This window comes from Callorhinus ursinus, unplaced genomic scaffold, assembly GCF_003265705.2.
Source record: "Callorhinus ursinus isolate GAN/ISIS: 27379988/994484 unplaced genomic scaffold, GSC_fseal_2.0 scaffold17, whole genome shotgun sequence".
Lineage (NCBI taxonomy): Eukaryota > Metazoa > Chordata > Mammalia > Carnivora > Otariidae > Callorhinus > Callorhinus ursinus.
In genome coordinates, this window is record NW_027397079.1 from 15,392,600 (window position 1) to 15,406,542 (window position 13,943).

Sequence of the window (13,943 nt, forward strand, 5' to 3'; positions counted from 1 at the left end):
CAGTTGTTTAGGGTTCAGGGAATTAGCTCCAGAACTGCTGTGATTAGTCTCTGTGCCTTCATGTTTGACACACCATTTGCTTCCCTTCCTGTAGGCTGCAAAGCACTTACAGGTGTAGGGCCTCGGTGGGCCAGTCTGTGTGATTCAGAGGTGTGACATTATAGCCCACATTGTCCAGTACTGTCAGCTTTATTGTGATAAAGGTGATGTTTCGCTCTCCATCTACCAAACCCTGGTCTGCCTCAATTACATACAAAATTAGTTAGGAAGCAGGGATGCCGATTATTAGGGTCCCCTCAAATCTTGAACTTCCAAGGAAGGAAGGAAGGAAGGAAGGAAAGAAAGAAGGGAGGGAGGGAGGGAAGCTCTTTGCTTCTAAGAAAACTATAATCTAATGAGACAGAGAAGAAAAATATTATTGTTCCCATATTTAGCATGCAAAACAAACTCATGCAAAATAGAACGTGCATGAATTCAAGGAAATAGAAATAAAGATAATTGTGAGGTACAACATTTCTCAGTGCCAAAGGAAAACCAAGGTAAGTAATTACCTAGGAAAGATGGGGTTAGATAAGAAGGCCAGAGGTGAGATTAAAATGGTGAAGCAGGGGCTTTAAAAAATATTTGTGATTTCTGTGTGTGAGGTTGTGGGGTGCAGTTATAAAAATGGGAAGAAAAATGCAATAAAATGCAAAGTCACTTACGCATTCGGCAGATATCCATTGAATATCTATTGTGTGCCAGGCATTTTGCTGGGTGAATAAGACACTGTCACTATCTTTCTCAGTGGAAATTCCAATGAAATAAAATAGACAATAGTAAACAAGAACTTTAATTATTGTATGATTAGAATTTTGATCAGTGTATGACAGAGAATCACAGTGGGTGTTATGTGCAGCTAATGTACAGAGGCAGAGTATAGTGGGGGCCTAACCTGGTCAAGGAGAGTGTGAGAAAACAAACACTGTGTTGCATATCCGGTGTTGTGTAACCTGAAGTACAAAAAAACTTCACATTTCTGGAGTGATTATTATTTTTTTTAAAGTGTTTATATCCAACAGAATCATTTTCACATTTCTCTAAAAAGTCAATATGCTTTGCAACAAACCATTCCGGGACAACTGGATATCCACAGGCAAAAGAATGAGTTAGCCATCACTTCCTCACACAATAAAGAAAAAAATTAACTCAAAGTGGATCATCGACCTAAATATGAGTTAAAACTGTAACACTCCTAGAATAAATGAGAGGAGCAAGTCTTCAGGATCTTGGGTCAGGCAAAGCTTTCTTGGATAGGACACAAAAGCACAACTGATGAAAAGAAAAATAGATCAATTGGACTTTGTCAAAATTAAAAACTTGTGCCATGAAGGATACCATCAAAGAAAGTGAAAAGAACACCCACAGGACAGGGAAAAATAAGTTTTTGCAAAACAAATATCTGATAAGGGACTTGCATCCAGAATATATAAAGAAGTCTTACAACTCAATAATAAAAAGGCCAAAATCCAGTTTTAAAAAATGGGCAAAGGGTTTGAATAAACATTTCCTCAACAAAGATAGACAAATGGCCAATAGGCACATGAAAAGATGCCCAACGTTATTCGTCATGAGAGAAATGCAAATCAAAACCACAATGAGATCTCACACCATGCCTGCTAGGATGGCTGTAATAATAATAATAATAAAAAAGACAGGATTCCAAGCATTGGTGAAGATGTGGAGAAACTTGCAGCCTCTTACATCGCTGGTGGGAATGCAAAATTGTGCAGTCAATTTGGAAAATGGTCTGATAGTTCTTCAAATGTTTAATATAGAGTTAGCATGTGATCCTGCAATTCCACTCCAGGTATATTCCCCAAACAAATGCAAACATATGTCCACAAAAACACATACATGAATGTTCAACGTACCAATATTCATACTATCCAAAAAGGGAGAAAAAAAACAAATGTCCATCAACTAAATAATGGATAAATAAAATGTAGCCACTCCATACAGTGGAGTATTATTTGGAAATAAAAAGAGTGAAGTACTGATTCATGCTAAACGTTGAAAACATTACGCTGAGTGAAAAAAGCCGGCTACAAAAGACAACATACTGTTATTCCATTTTAATGAAATACCTCGAATAGGAAAACCTATACAGACAAAATGTGATTTAGTGGTGGCCCAAGACAGGTGGAGGGGGTGGGCAGGAAATGGGGACTGATCCACTAAGGCACTTGTGGATATAGCGTTCTTTGGGGGTGATAAAAATATTCTCAAATTGATTGTGGTGATGGTTGCACAATTCTGTGACTTGAATCAAGCCTTTGAATTGTACACTTTAAGTGGATGAATTATATGGTATATGAATTAAATTTTGATAAAGCTGTTATCCTAAAAATTATATTATGCTTAGTATATTCAAAATCTAATCTCCCTTCCTTCCTTCCTCCCTTCCTTCCTTCCTCCCGCCCTTCCTTCCTTCCTTCCATCCATCATCAAATTCATAAGCCTGGGATGGACTATGTTTAATCCATGGAATGAAGTATAATTATATTATCAGTTGGGTGATAAGAAAAGATAGCTAGTTAAAAATGAATCATTCTTTTAATTTGTGGAACTATAGACAAAGAGAATATCTGAAGTGTAAGCACATCTCCTTTATGAGATTTATTTTTTTATTCAACACATATTTATGGAACATTATTAAACATTTGAGGCACTGTACTTGGTGCTGTTTTATGATTTCCAAGCAACACACACAAGTCCATTTTTCATAGCATACACCTGAGACCAAGTTTCACATGTTTTAGAACCAGTCTGCCAAGACTACCACCTCCCTTCCTTCGAGCAAGTAGTTTACAAGAGCTGACTTTGGTCTATCAAAAATTGTTTAAGATTAAACACACAATCACATTTGGAAGTCTTTTGATATTTACAGAAATGCAAAAAACACTTTTTTTTTTTTAGAAAAATCCATAAAATAGGCCTATGTCTTCAACAATGAGTTTGTGTGATAGTGCTCTTGGGAACCCTAGACTCACGGGAACAGAGTGTGGAGAAGCAAAGTTTGCCCCTCTGGGTGCCCCTCTCCCTCTCTGGGGCTTGCGGATCTGCTTTGGCTTAGAGAGGGCTGGAAGCTTGACCCAGCTGGGACCGGTAGTCGATACCAGTCCGATGGCCTCTGGAGAAACTGGAGGATTATGAAATTGCTGTCAGCAGACCCAGGTCTACCAAGCTCTAACCAGAACCTTTCTCTTCATAGAGCAAACCCAAACCTGCAAGTGCTGTCTGAGGTCCCACCCAGATCCTCCAAACCTACATCTCCGGAAGCAGGCCAGATGATGCTTACAATCCCAGGAAGTTTGCAAATGGCCATCAATGACTGAACTCAGATCGATGTGGATTTCCAAGTTCTCTTTAAAAGTAGAAAGAGTTGGGGCTCTATAATCAGGATTCCTCGAGGCTAGAAAGAAGTCCCTGGGTCTGTTCTAATTTATGCTTAGGTCTTCAGAACTTAATTGAATTGGGCCCTGGAGATTAGACATTGGGCGGGGAAAGCAGCCATTCATCTCATCTTTAATGTAAGGATCATTCCTTTGGTTTATCTTCAGTATTTGCAGGTCAATCCAATTATCTTTCCCCTGGAATTAGTAGTGAAGTAGCAACGTAATCCAGGAGAAAAGGTGTCTATATGTACGAGATTTTACTCCAAAGGAACAGAACACATTTAGAGAAAAACTTCCTGGGGAAAATAAAGTAACTTTAAAATAAAAATCAAAGGGAAAAAAATTCTAGCTAAATAATTAAGCCACTAAAATGCATGCATTATTTTAGGAAAAAGTGTTTTCTCCATTTAGGGCCTGAATTTTCTTTATGATTTACCAATATTCATGATTCCAAAAGTATCTTATTCTCATTCATCTATTTAAGATTATTTATTAGCTACACTCTGTCAGACAAATAGCTGAGATTTTTTTTTTTTTATGTAACTTGAAGTTTTTAAGGATGAGTAGAACAGAGCAGGAAAGACAAATGTAAGACTGTGTGCATGTTTGTACTCTCTTGATTTGGATGATCCTCTTTTAACTGAATCACTTGGATATCTTTAGTGATCCTTCCTTCACAAGGGGAGAAGGTGAGCTCCATTGAATTCATTATAACACTGTCCTTTCCGGACTAAGGACAGTTTGAACAATGGATGCTTATTTCAACAGCCACTGCCCAATGTTCTGAGAGCACCCGTTTGCTTTCAGCCAAATAGCAAAGGCCGATTTGCCTTCTTCCTAATTGATCTGATGGCTTGCTGGCACTTTTAAAACACATTACATGAATCCTTAGAAATCTTTTGTGATGACAGATTTGGTATAGGTATTTTTTAAGTGGTGATCTTTTGCTCTCATGATTCAAGGCTCAGAGATGCTCCCAACCCTCTTGAATCAGGGTGAGTGTTGATGCTCATTTCTCAAGGCAAACGCTCTAAAAGGGCTTCATCATCCTGAGGAGACCTGATGTGCTATCTCTTCCTGACAGAAAGTCTCTTTTGCAGATGTGCCCCATTCAGTGCAAACTCAGTTAACGCAATGATATGTCTATGTGACTCTGATCATTTACACATGCAGTTATGTTTTGTTTCACAACAAGATTTCCTACAGCAAATCTAGATGACTAAACTGAAAACATTTCAACTCAGGCTCAGTGGCTCTTTGTAGGGGCTTCCAAACAGCTTAGGTCCCTGAGGTGGCACTTTGACCAAACTGTTTCCTAATCAAATGGCTAATTGGTTTGGGATTCAGTTCCATCATGTTCTCTCCATTCCCCACCCCACCCCCACCCCCACCATTTTCCTTGGGCTTCTGGGTCCCTCAGGATACACTCTGCTGGTGTTATTCCACAAGCCTTGCTCCAAGACTACTGGTGCATAGAACTTAATGTGCTACCATTCCAAGCAGTGAACTGAGATTTCTGCAAACATGTCCACAAGTCATCAGCAAGATGTATCAGCCTGTAACGGTATGTCAGGTATTGCTATAGCCTATACTCTGTCTGGGGATCCAAAGCGTGGCGAGGTAACCATTAGTCCACCCACACATATAGGGCCCACCATGTGCAAGCTTCCATGTTGTGACAGACTGTGCTAAGTCTCACCAGAAGCCTGGGTCTGCTGCAAGCCTTTCTGCTCCTCAAGGCAAGGGAGACATTTTTGTGCACTCACGAGTTTGGGAGGGCACCCACATCTTCCACCTTGTTCTGTGAGTTCTTCAATCCTTGGTACTTTTGATTGGTGAGCCAAGATATGATCTTTCTGGGGCTTGGTATAAAATTAAAAAGACTCCATGAGCCGGACCCAAAACAGAAGACCGCTGTTGCTTTTATGTGGACTTCTTTTTTCTGGGCTGGAGGGAACAGTACCGGATTGTGGCCATAAACCCCAGGGATGGCTCCTGGCTGTGGACCGGACACAGACAAGGGCCTGCTTTGCGCAAGGCAGGACACAGATGGGCCCAAGACTCCATGCAATATCCACTCAAAGTCTGTTTGCCCCAGGGGTGGGCTCGTACTCAGACAGTTCATCTGAGTAACTGCATGAAAACAATGCAGAAAATGACATATAGTTGAACCAATGAAAAGCTAGGGTTTTCCTTACCTCCAGAAGAAATAAAGCTTGGGGTTTTTGGTGTTTTGTTTTGTTTTGTTTTGTTTTAAAGAAGTTTAAAAAAATTTTTTTAAGAAATTTAAAATGTTTTTTTTTTTCTGTGTGGAATCACCCAAGGATAGTATATTTACAATTTTTGTGGCCTTGATTGTGTTAATGAAGCTATTATTCGAATAGAAAATGAAAACCATCCCACCATGGAGGCACACTTGGCTGAGTGTTTGGGGACAACAATAGCAGCATCTATGCAAACAGTAGGAGGAGAATCAAGACCAGAACACAGCTGCTCGGTCGGACGGACAGAGCCGAGCTGTCCTGGTCCTTCAGCATACACATCACCCTGGACCAGGAGCCATTGTTGGGCAGGGGAGCGATGCCTGCCACGTTGCACATGACATTGTAGACATCCACAGACCTGATTGGAGCAGCTCTGAAGTTGGATTTGAAATCTGAAAGGGAAAGGCAAGCAAACAAGTTGTCACAGCTATGCCCTGGGCAGAAAGGGGGCCAAGTCATAACACAGAGAATTATACTCAGGCTCCAGGCAGCTTTGGGACTGGAAACCAGCTCTGTCAATGGGGCGTGACCAACTCATGGTGAACTTGAAAGGGTATCTGGAAGGGGTATAGCTTACAAAAGGAAGTTGCTTTCTACGGCTCGTGGAGATGAGTTTCTTTAGAAAGACAAATCAGCAGACCGTCTTTGTGCATAACTGTGGTGCCTTCCTGACAGCAGAGCTATCCTGGAGAGGCAGAAGGGCATCTCCATTTTTGCTGCTCATCTCCACAGAGCCCTGGAGAGCAGGTGTGGTCACAGAAGGTTGACTGTCTTGCTGAGCTCCCCAAACCCAATTACACAGTATGCTTATCTTCCAGAACGTCTATCTAGCAGCAGCTGCTTGGCCAGGGGACCCCAGAGCCACTTAAGAAAGCTTCTTCATTTTCCTGCCACATCGAGGTCTCAGGGCTTCATGGAATGTGAACCTATATGGTTTCCTCAGTGCTGGCTACCTCAGGAGCAACAACACTGGTTTCTTAAATATGTTTGGAGGATCAACCGAACATTCCTTGGGAGTCTTTCACTAGCAGATGAAATAACTTAGCCAAGTGGAAAACAAGCGAACCGGTATTGGAGTTAGGGACCCGGGTGAAGGCCCTGAGAGCTCTAGTGGAGAAGAGTGTTGTGCCTGCTTCCACCCAGAGGCTGCACCACACTCTAGCGGTGACGCAGGAATCTAGAAGGTAGGGCTAGTCGTTCACAGCCTAGTGAATACGGAGGAATTTCAGTCAAGAGTGCACCTTCTCCTTCTCCACAGGCGGCCAAGAAGAGGCTGAATACCAAGTACCTGTCTGTTCAAAGAGTGAGTGTAAGAGGTTAGTAGTGTACATAACAGTTTCCCTTTTGGGCCCCAAACCAGAGCTACATTGAGCTTGAATTCAAGAAGGAGATTTTATCCATCCATAAAGGCCTCTGCTTGTGCTTTTAGTCCGTGTAAGACTTTGAAAGGAAATGGGTGGTTTGGGGGCTGTAAAGCCAAGTTTTCTCCCTTAGAAAATAATCCTTTATAATTGCTTTGCTAAAATGATCACATGTACTTTATTTAAAAAGCAAACGAACACCAGTGGCAACAGAGTCCAGAAGTGCCAACACCAAATCCTGCTCTTACATTAACCCTGAAATTACAAGTACAGAAAAAAGTTTTATTCAGAAAACTCTCCCACAAAGTATGTTAGATCCAGGCCAACTTCCCAAGTGATAGATTTTCCTCACTTTGGAGAATTAATGTTGACTTTAGCATAAGAAGTTAATAGGCTCTACAACCAGCCCCCAGCCACTTAGTAGCTGGATAAGCTCAGGAAATGGGCATAGAAATGGTACCTAAACCATAGCTCCAGGCACACTGCATCTGCTCAATAAATGGTAGCTATTCTTATTAAGAAGCATGTAGAGTAAACACCCCACAAGGGCATACTATGGACTGAAAATGTCACCCTATAAATTATTTGGAGGATTCACTTCACTTTTGGGGCAGGAAGGATAAGGGATAAGCAGCATCACCTCATGGTAAAAACTATTCAAAATCCAGAACCCCCCCGCCCCCCGGAGAGGAGATTTAGGTCTTCCCCAGAATCCCAACCCTTCTTAATATCAAGGTAATTACAACTAGGTGAGGACAGTGGTTAGACTTCCCCAGAGAAGAATCAGCTGCAGTGTGAGAAATCAATGGAAAAGTTGTCCCGGTGATGTAGCAGCAACTCCTCTCTCTCCTTCCGACTTGCCATGGACCTGGACATGATGATCACCCTGCCCCGCCACATGGTGGCCATGTCTTTGTCATGTGTGTGGGTGGGGAGGGTGTGTGGGTAGCGGACAACAGTAAACTCAACATATCCTTCCCCAGCCTTCCAAATGCCCATGTCTTTAACACTCAGCAGGAAAAACTGAGATCAAGCTCTACTGACAAAAAAAGAAAAGAAAAGATTTTACATTGAAAGTACAAAATTAAATCCTATGCACATAAGCAGAAAGAAGAATTGGGTTTTCCCTCCCAACTCCATCTGGTTCCTGACTTCCTGTGCTGTGGAGCTGGGCCTTTGGGCCCAAAGAATAGAGGATCCAGGCTAGAATGAGAGCTTCTAGAAAATTCCTGAACAACAGAACAATACCAGATCCAGCTGGAGAGGACCTAGCCAACCTCAGCTAACTCAAGGTGGCATGCTGAACCTGGATTGGCAATCCAGGTTATTTCCATGAATTTAAATTTTGTGGATATTGAAACCGTTTCTCCTAAAGAGAGAAGGTTCTGCAGCCCCATGCCAGGCCTGGCCACCTTGGACTGCTTTCCGGGTGAGGCTTCCTAGCTCACAGGCAGCTCACTGAATCACACTCCTGCTGTCTTATCTTGAAATGTGGAGTTCTCCGGGGCAAGATTAGGTCGTTCAAATTAGAAACTGGGATTAACCAGAGTGAGGCTATCTTCCAGAATTATTTCCTTTTCTTTCTGCCGGACCAGACTTACTGGCTTCTAAAGCTCCATCTGAGCAGCTGCAATGATGCCCAGCATCCTCCCTGAGCAAGAAGCGCCTACAATTAATCAGGAGGCATGTACCTTTATCTCAAAGTGCAGCTAGATAGCTATTAAAGACCTCGCTCTTAAATTTTCTTCTGAGTAAACAGTCAGTGTGTAAAGCTGTTCAATCTTTCATGAGATTTGGAGCCAGAAACGTGATGGTTTGCGGGAGGCTCTCTCAAGGCGGTCCCTGCCTGGAAACATTGTTGCAGTTGGCCCAGTCCCTTTTCATCAGGGGTCATCTATCTGTCTGTAAAAGGTTTAGGTTTTTAGTTTTACAGGAGCATATGATGGAGGCCTTTGTTGATGGACAAACTCTCCCCTCTGAATTTAACTTTAAGCTAATGTAGCTTTGGGTACTTTGTCTTAAAATTTTGGTTTGAGGCTAGATTTGCTTCTGCTTTAAAACATGCCTGAGACTCTTGTTTATAAACACTCCTTCCACTGACAACTGTTTTGCATTCATGATCTTATTTCTCCCTTCTAAGGAAGGAGGAGGTGATGCTTTTGAATGAAAGCCCTGATGTTTAATGTTCTCCCGTATAAAGCCTGCGGCCTTGGAATGTCCCCAACCTAATCTAATGAACGGTTGACCTCAACAAAATCCTTACGCCTCCATCCCTCATTCATTAGGTTTTTGAGCTCTTTGGTGAATTAATGTTGAACATAGAGTAAGAGGTTATATCTGACTAACCTCTGGCTTGGTTGACAGGGAGCACCCAGTAACTATCATTGGTTGATGGCAATGTGCTTGGGCATCCTCTGAACTCTCTTAGGCCAATGTTGTGAACCCAGTTAGCACTCTATAAATGTTTGCTGCTACTGGTACTGATGTTTACTTCAGGACTTGGGAACTTGGATCACATATGGGAAAGGATCTAGACCAGTGTGTTCCCTAAGCCCAGGAGGCCAGGGGCTCCCAAGGAGCGTGCAGAAATAGACACCTAGGTGTTCTCAGCAGCTATTTTGTGGTAAGTAGAGTGACCCAAGGCAGACAGAATGAGAGAGGTCGACATAGATCTTTGTCTTGCTATATCAAGAAGACGAGCAGACCTTCTAGGCATGACTTCTAACCTGTACTTTGAACGGGAAGAACAGACTGTCATGGGCTGAAACATTCTGATCTACGTCCAGAAAATGGCACTTGGAGTATGGATGTCGGGGTAAGTTTATTACATTTCATAAGGAGAGTGGACAGTCGTAAGGGAGAAGACCAGCTTATGAGCCAGTCAACTGATGGCTGAGGGCCGCTGTTGAATGCCTCTCCCACCTCTGCTTTTTTTTTTTTTAAGAAAGAAAGGGGTGTTTGGGTCATGGTATGACCTCCAGAGTGTCTGATAAACGTTTCCACAATGTGAGTTTACAGTCCTCTGTCAGTTAAAGCAAATGACCAAATAGACCCTCTCCATCTTCTCTCTATTCCAGCCTTAGAAATTTATCTGGTCAAGGGAGGCAGAGTACCTTTGTTCTCATCCAAGCCGTCCCTGGGCCTTCTGGCTCACCCTCAAAGTCATTCTCAAGGTCATTGCCTAGCCCGGCCTTGAGCACATCCCAGCTTCTGGCTGGGCCCTAAACCAAAGGCCCCCCGCAGGCATGGGTGCTCCAGGCAGGGCGGACCTGTGGAAGAGTCAGACCCTGGGAAGTGATCACGTCAAGTCTGAGACTCACAGCTGTCAGCAACCTGGTGCCCGATAAGCTTTCCTGGACATCAGATAGCTGTGAAATAACATTTTGATGAATTAAGTAAAAAATGAATCACAAACATGTGGAATACATTTTCCTCACTGCGCTCAAGATTTAAAATTTACAAGGAAAAGCATTTGACCGCATTTGCCAAACCTATGAAGCATTTGAAAGCAAGCCAGCAAAAGATGTTTCATGGAGGCCAGCTGGGTTTGCTCCGCTTTGCTCATAAAGAGGTCCATAAAGAACTCACTTCAGCCTTTACTAGTGCTGTCAGCCCCTCCTGGAGACCACTTCTTTGGGAACGGAGGACAAAGCATGGGTCATGTCTTGCCTACCGGGTCCAAAGGCCAGGAAGATGCCCCTCATGTCCATGAGCTCGTTGTCATAGCCGTGCCAACCGTGCTGCCAACCTTCCCTCTTGCCAGTGCTGTTCATCCAAAAAGGAAGTGTCTCTCGATTCTGAAACCAGGCAAGGCAGTTACATTACACTGTGTCCCAACCATCGTGATGAGTGAGCATCTGGCCCAAACTAGCACCCAATGTGGGGATCTCCTTCACAGCATTCTCCACTGGGGTCATGCAACCTTGGCTGGATCACGTCCTACCCCAGGTAGCACAGACCTTTGGAGGCAGCCCCTGAAATTGCCAGAGAGCTCTAGCTATAAAGGTATTTTCTTACACTGAGCAGAACTGAACCTCATAATCAGTTTGAAAGCCACTAAATATATCATGTTAGAGACAGAAGGGATGCTAAAGTGCATCTACGGTATAGTGAAAAGTATATTTGGCCTTTGTCCCAGGTTCCTGGCCCAGAGCTCCTAAAGCCCTTGGAATTTCCGGAGTGAAGGGGGTGTTTTTTGTTATTCGTAATGAGCCCCTTTCTCCCCATACCTGAGTGTCTGTTAATGAGATGGCTGACTGGGGTGGGGGGCTGGGGAGCTTCAGGAGGTCACTGGAGGGACCAACTGCATGATGGAGACGTCCTCTGACCTGTAAGACTGCACTCAGTCTTGGGGCCAACGGCGGAGTCCCCCATGCCTATGCAGTGAAACCCGTGTAAAAACCCTGGAGCAACGTGGTTCAGGGAGCTTCTCGACCAATGAACAAACCGATGTGCTGGAAGGGCAATGGCCCCAAAGACAGCCTGGATGCTCTGTTCCCCTCACCCGTCATCCTTTGCTCTATGCCCCTCTTCCATCCAGCTCTTCCTGAGTTGTCGCCTCTGTAAGAAAACTAATCACAAATAGAGCACATTTCTGAGCTCTGTCATCCATTCTGGTCAGTTATCGAACCTGAAAAGGGCTGGGAGAACCCTCCAATCTGTAGTCGAGCCAGACACTAGTGTGGGTAGGCTGGGGACCCAGAACCTACGGCTGGCAGCTGAAGAGGGGACAGTCAGGTGGGACGGAGCCCCCTAGCTCGAGGGGCTGCTCCAGCTCCGGGGGGGTCAGTGTCCAAACGGAACTGAACTGCAGGACACCCGACTGCTGTCCAAGAGTTGTTGGAAAACACGGTGTCTAATTGAATCACCTCGTTTTTCTAGCAAAGCTGTCGAAGCCCAGAGCCCTTTCCACCACCCCCCCCCCCCCCGCCCCGGATCCCACCCTCATTGTTCCTTTATTCCAAGCTCCAACCTCAGGAGCAATGTGGGTTAAATTGGTCCCCTCCTCTTCATTTAGTCAAACATGTGAAAATGGCACGGCCCTTTACATCTTTGTTTCCTCCGACGGTCTTCATTCGGGACGGGCTCCAGAACCATCACTTCCCTGTCACCCTCTTTCCTTCAGAACTCAATTTCCTTAGATGGCAGATGCTGGCTTGTGTGACAGCCATGGGTCCCGCGGAGGACGCATCCCCAGCCCTTCACCGCAGACTAACCATTCGAGCCCGACGGTCCAGGCACCTCTGCTGAGCAGGGTCTGAGATCACAAACACTTGAGATGCAGGAAGTAGAACTGACTGGTCACGACCAAAGCAGGGAAGCAACAATCCCAGCAATTTACAGGTTGGCTCATAAGACGCGTAATTGTACCGTCGACTTAGTTCACCAAGAGCCTGCACTGACATTCACTCTGTTGTCACCACATCCCAGTGTGGATGATGTTCTTCCCACTGTACGGTTGAAGGAACTAAGGCCCAGAGAGGTTAACGGACACTCTGAAAGCCACACAGTGATCGAGAGGCAGGGCGGGGATTGGAACCCAGGAGGGTTGTCTCCTGGTCTTCGTGCACCTTCCATGACCACACGGGCCTCTTTACTCACCGGGTAGTGTGGCCAGTTCTCAAGTGTATAGAAAAAAAGGTTTTAGGGCGCCTGGGTGGCTCAGTTGGTTAAGCCACTGCCGTTGGCTCAGGTCATGATCCTGGAGTCCCGGGATCGAGTCCCGCATCGGGCTCCCTGCTCGGCGGGGAGTCTGCTTCTCCCTCTGACCCTCTTCCCTCTCGTGCTCTCTATCTCTCATTCTCTCTCTCTAATAAATAAATAAAATCTTTAAAAAAGAAAAAAGAAAAAAAAAAGAAAAAAAGGTTTTAAAATTGGATTCCAGTTCGTCGCTTTCTGGTTCTGCAAACTGGTTCGGACCCAGGGCGAGCTACTTCTCGGTGCTTCGGTTTCCCCGTCGGGTGTGATAATACCTCCCTCACAGCGTTTCTGGAGGAGGACATGACTGTGCACGATGTGCCCGGCACATAATAGATGCCCAACAAACGGCTGTGGGCCGGTCACCAGGTGCAGCTGGCTGTGGGGTGTGAAGTCCCCTTGGCTTATTTAGCTGTCATATCGCTTTGCGCACCCATCCTGTCGCACCCAATAAATCGCTCCCTCACTTTCCAAAGCACACTATTTCACTGATTCTCCGTTTCCTGAATTCCCATCATCCCCTGTCCCTCCTTCTCCAGCTGTAGCTTGTATTTTTCCATGGGAACGTTTTTATTAACTTACTGCATTTCCAAACCTGTGATACTGTTTTTGTTCTTTGTCTATGGTGATGATCACAACACATCCCAGTTTAGCTCTGTCAGCTAACTGGAGGTGTCGCGTCCTCTCTCGGGCTCCGGGGCAGTGACTCCTGCAGCACCAGGTAGAACATTCTGTTACTAACGACTTCACCAACTGTGACCCCCACGGGACATATGTGCCCCACAACAAAGGGACAGATGAAAGGGAGGCGAAGACTGATTATACCTGATTTGCGAATTCCACAAAGACAAACATACAGCCGTGAAACCTCAGCCTGAAGGTCACTGGGGCTCTGGCGGATCGTAGGGGAGTGCGTTCCTTTTTATTAAAGTGACAAGTCGCTCCAGTCAAGCAACTGTTCTTACTGATTTTAAGAAGTAATAAGGAACTGGCTGCTCATGTGAGACGCTACCCGTCTCCCGGCAGTGACTGAATGCCTTACGTGTCATGCACAGCCTTAGCTTCAAAATGGCGTCTGGACGATTTTCTCCTTTTCCTTTCCCGGTGGCTTCCCCTGTCTTTGTTGTGTACCCCACATTGTCACCTAGATGCATACAGATGAGGTCCTACTGATGCATGTGTGT

General features: G+C 44.7%; 1 protein-coding gene across 3 annotated transcripts in view; it reads right to left on the reverse strand.

Moving 5' to 3' along the window:
• Window positions 1–2,630: 2,630 nt before the first annotated feature.
• ENPP6 (ectonucleotide pyrophosphatase/phosphodiesterase 6) overlaps window positions 2,631–13,943 on the reverse strand; it is a 116,835-nt gene continuing 105,522 nt past the window's right edge. For 2 of the 3 annotated variants that reach the window (XM_025886230.2, XM_073902298.1), the window contains 2 exons: window positions 10,736–10,859; window positions 2,631–6,093 (listed from right to left, as the gene is read on the reverse strand). In XM_025886230.2, coding sequence (XP_025742015.1) covers window positions 5,888–6,093; window positions 10,736–10,859 — 330 coding nt within the window. In that variant the 3' untranslated portion in view covers window positions 2,631–5,887. The remainder of the gene's footprint in view (window positions 6,094–10,735; window positions 10,860–13,943) is intronic. The other variant, XM_073902299.1, reaches the window with a different exon arrangement.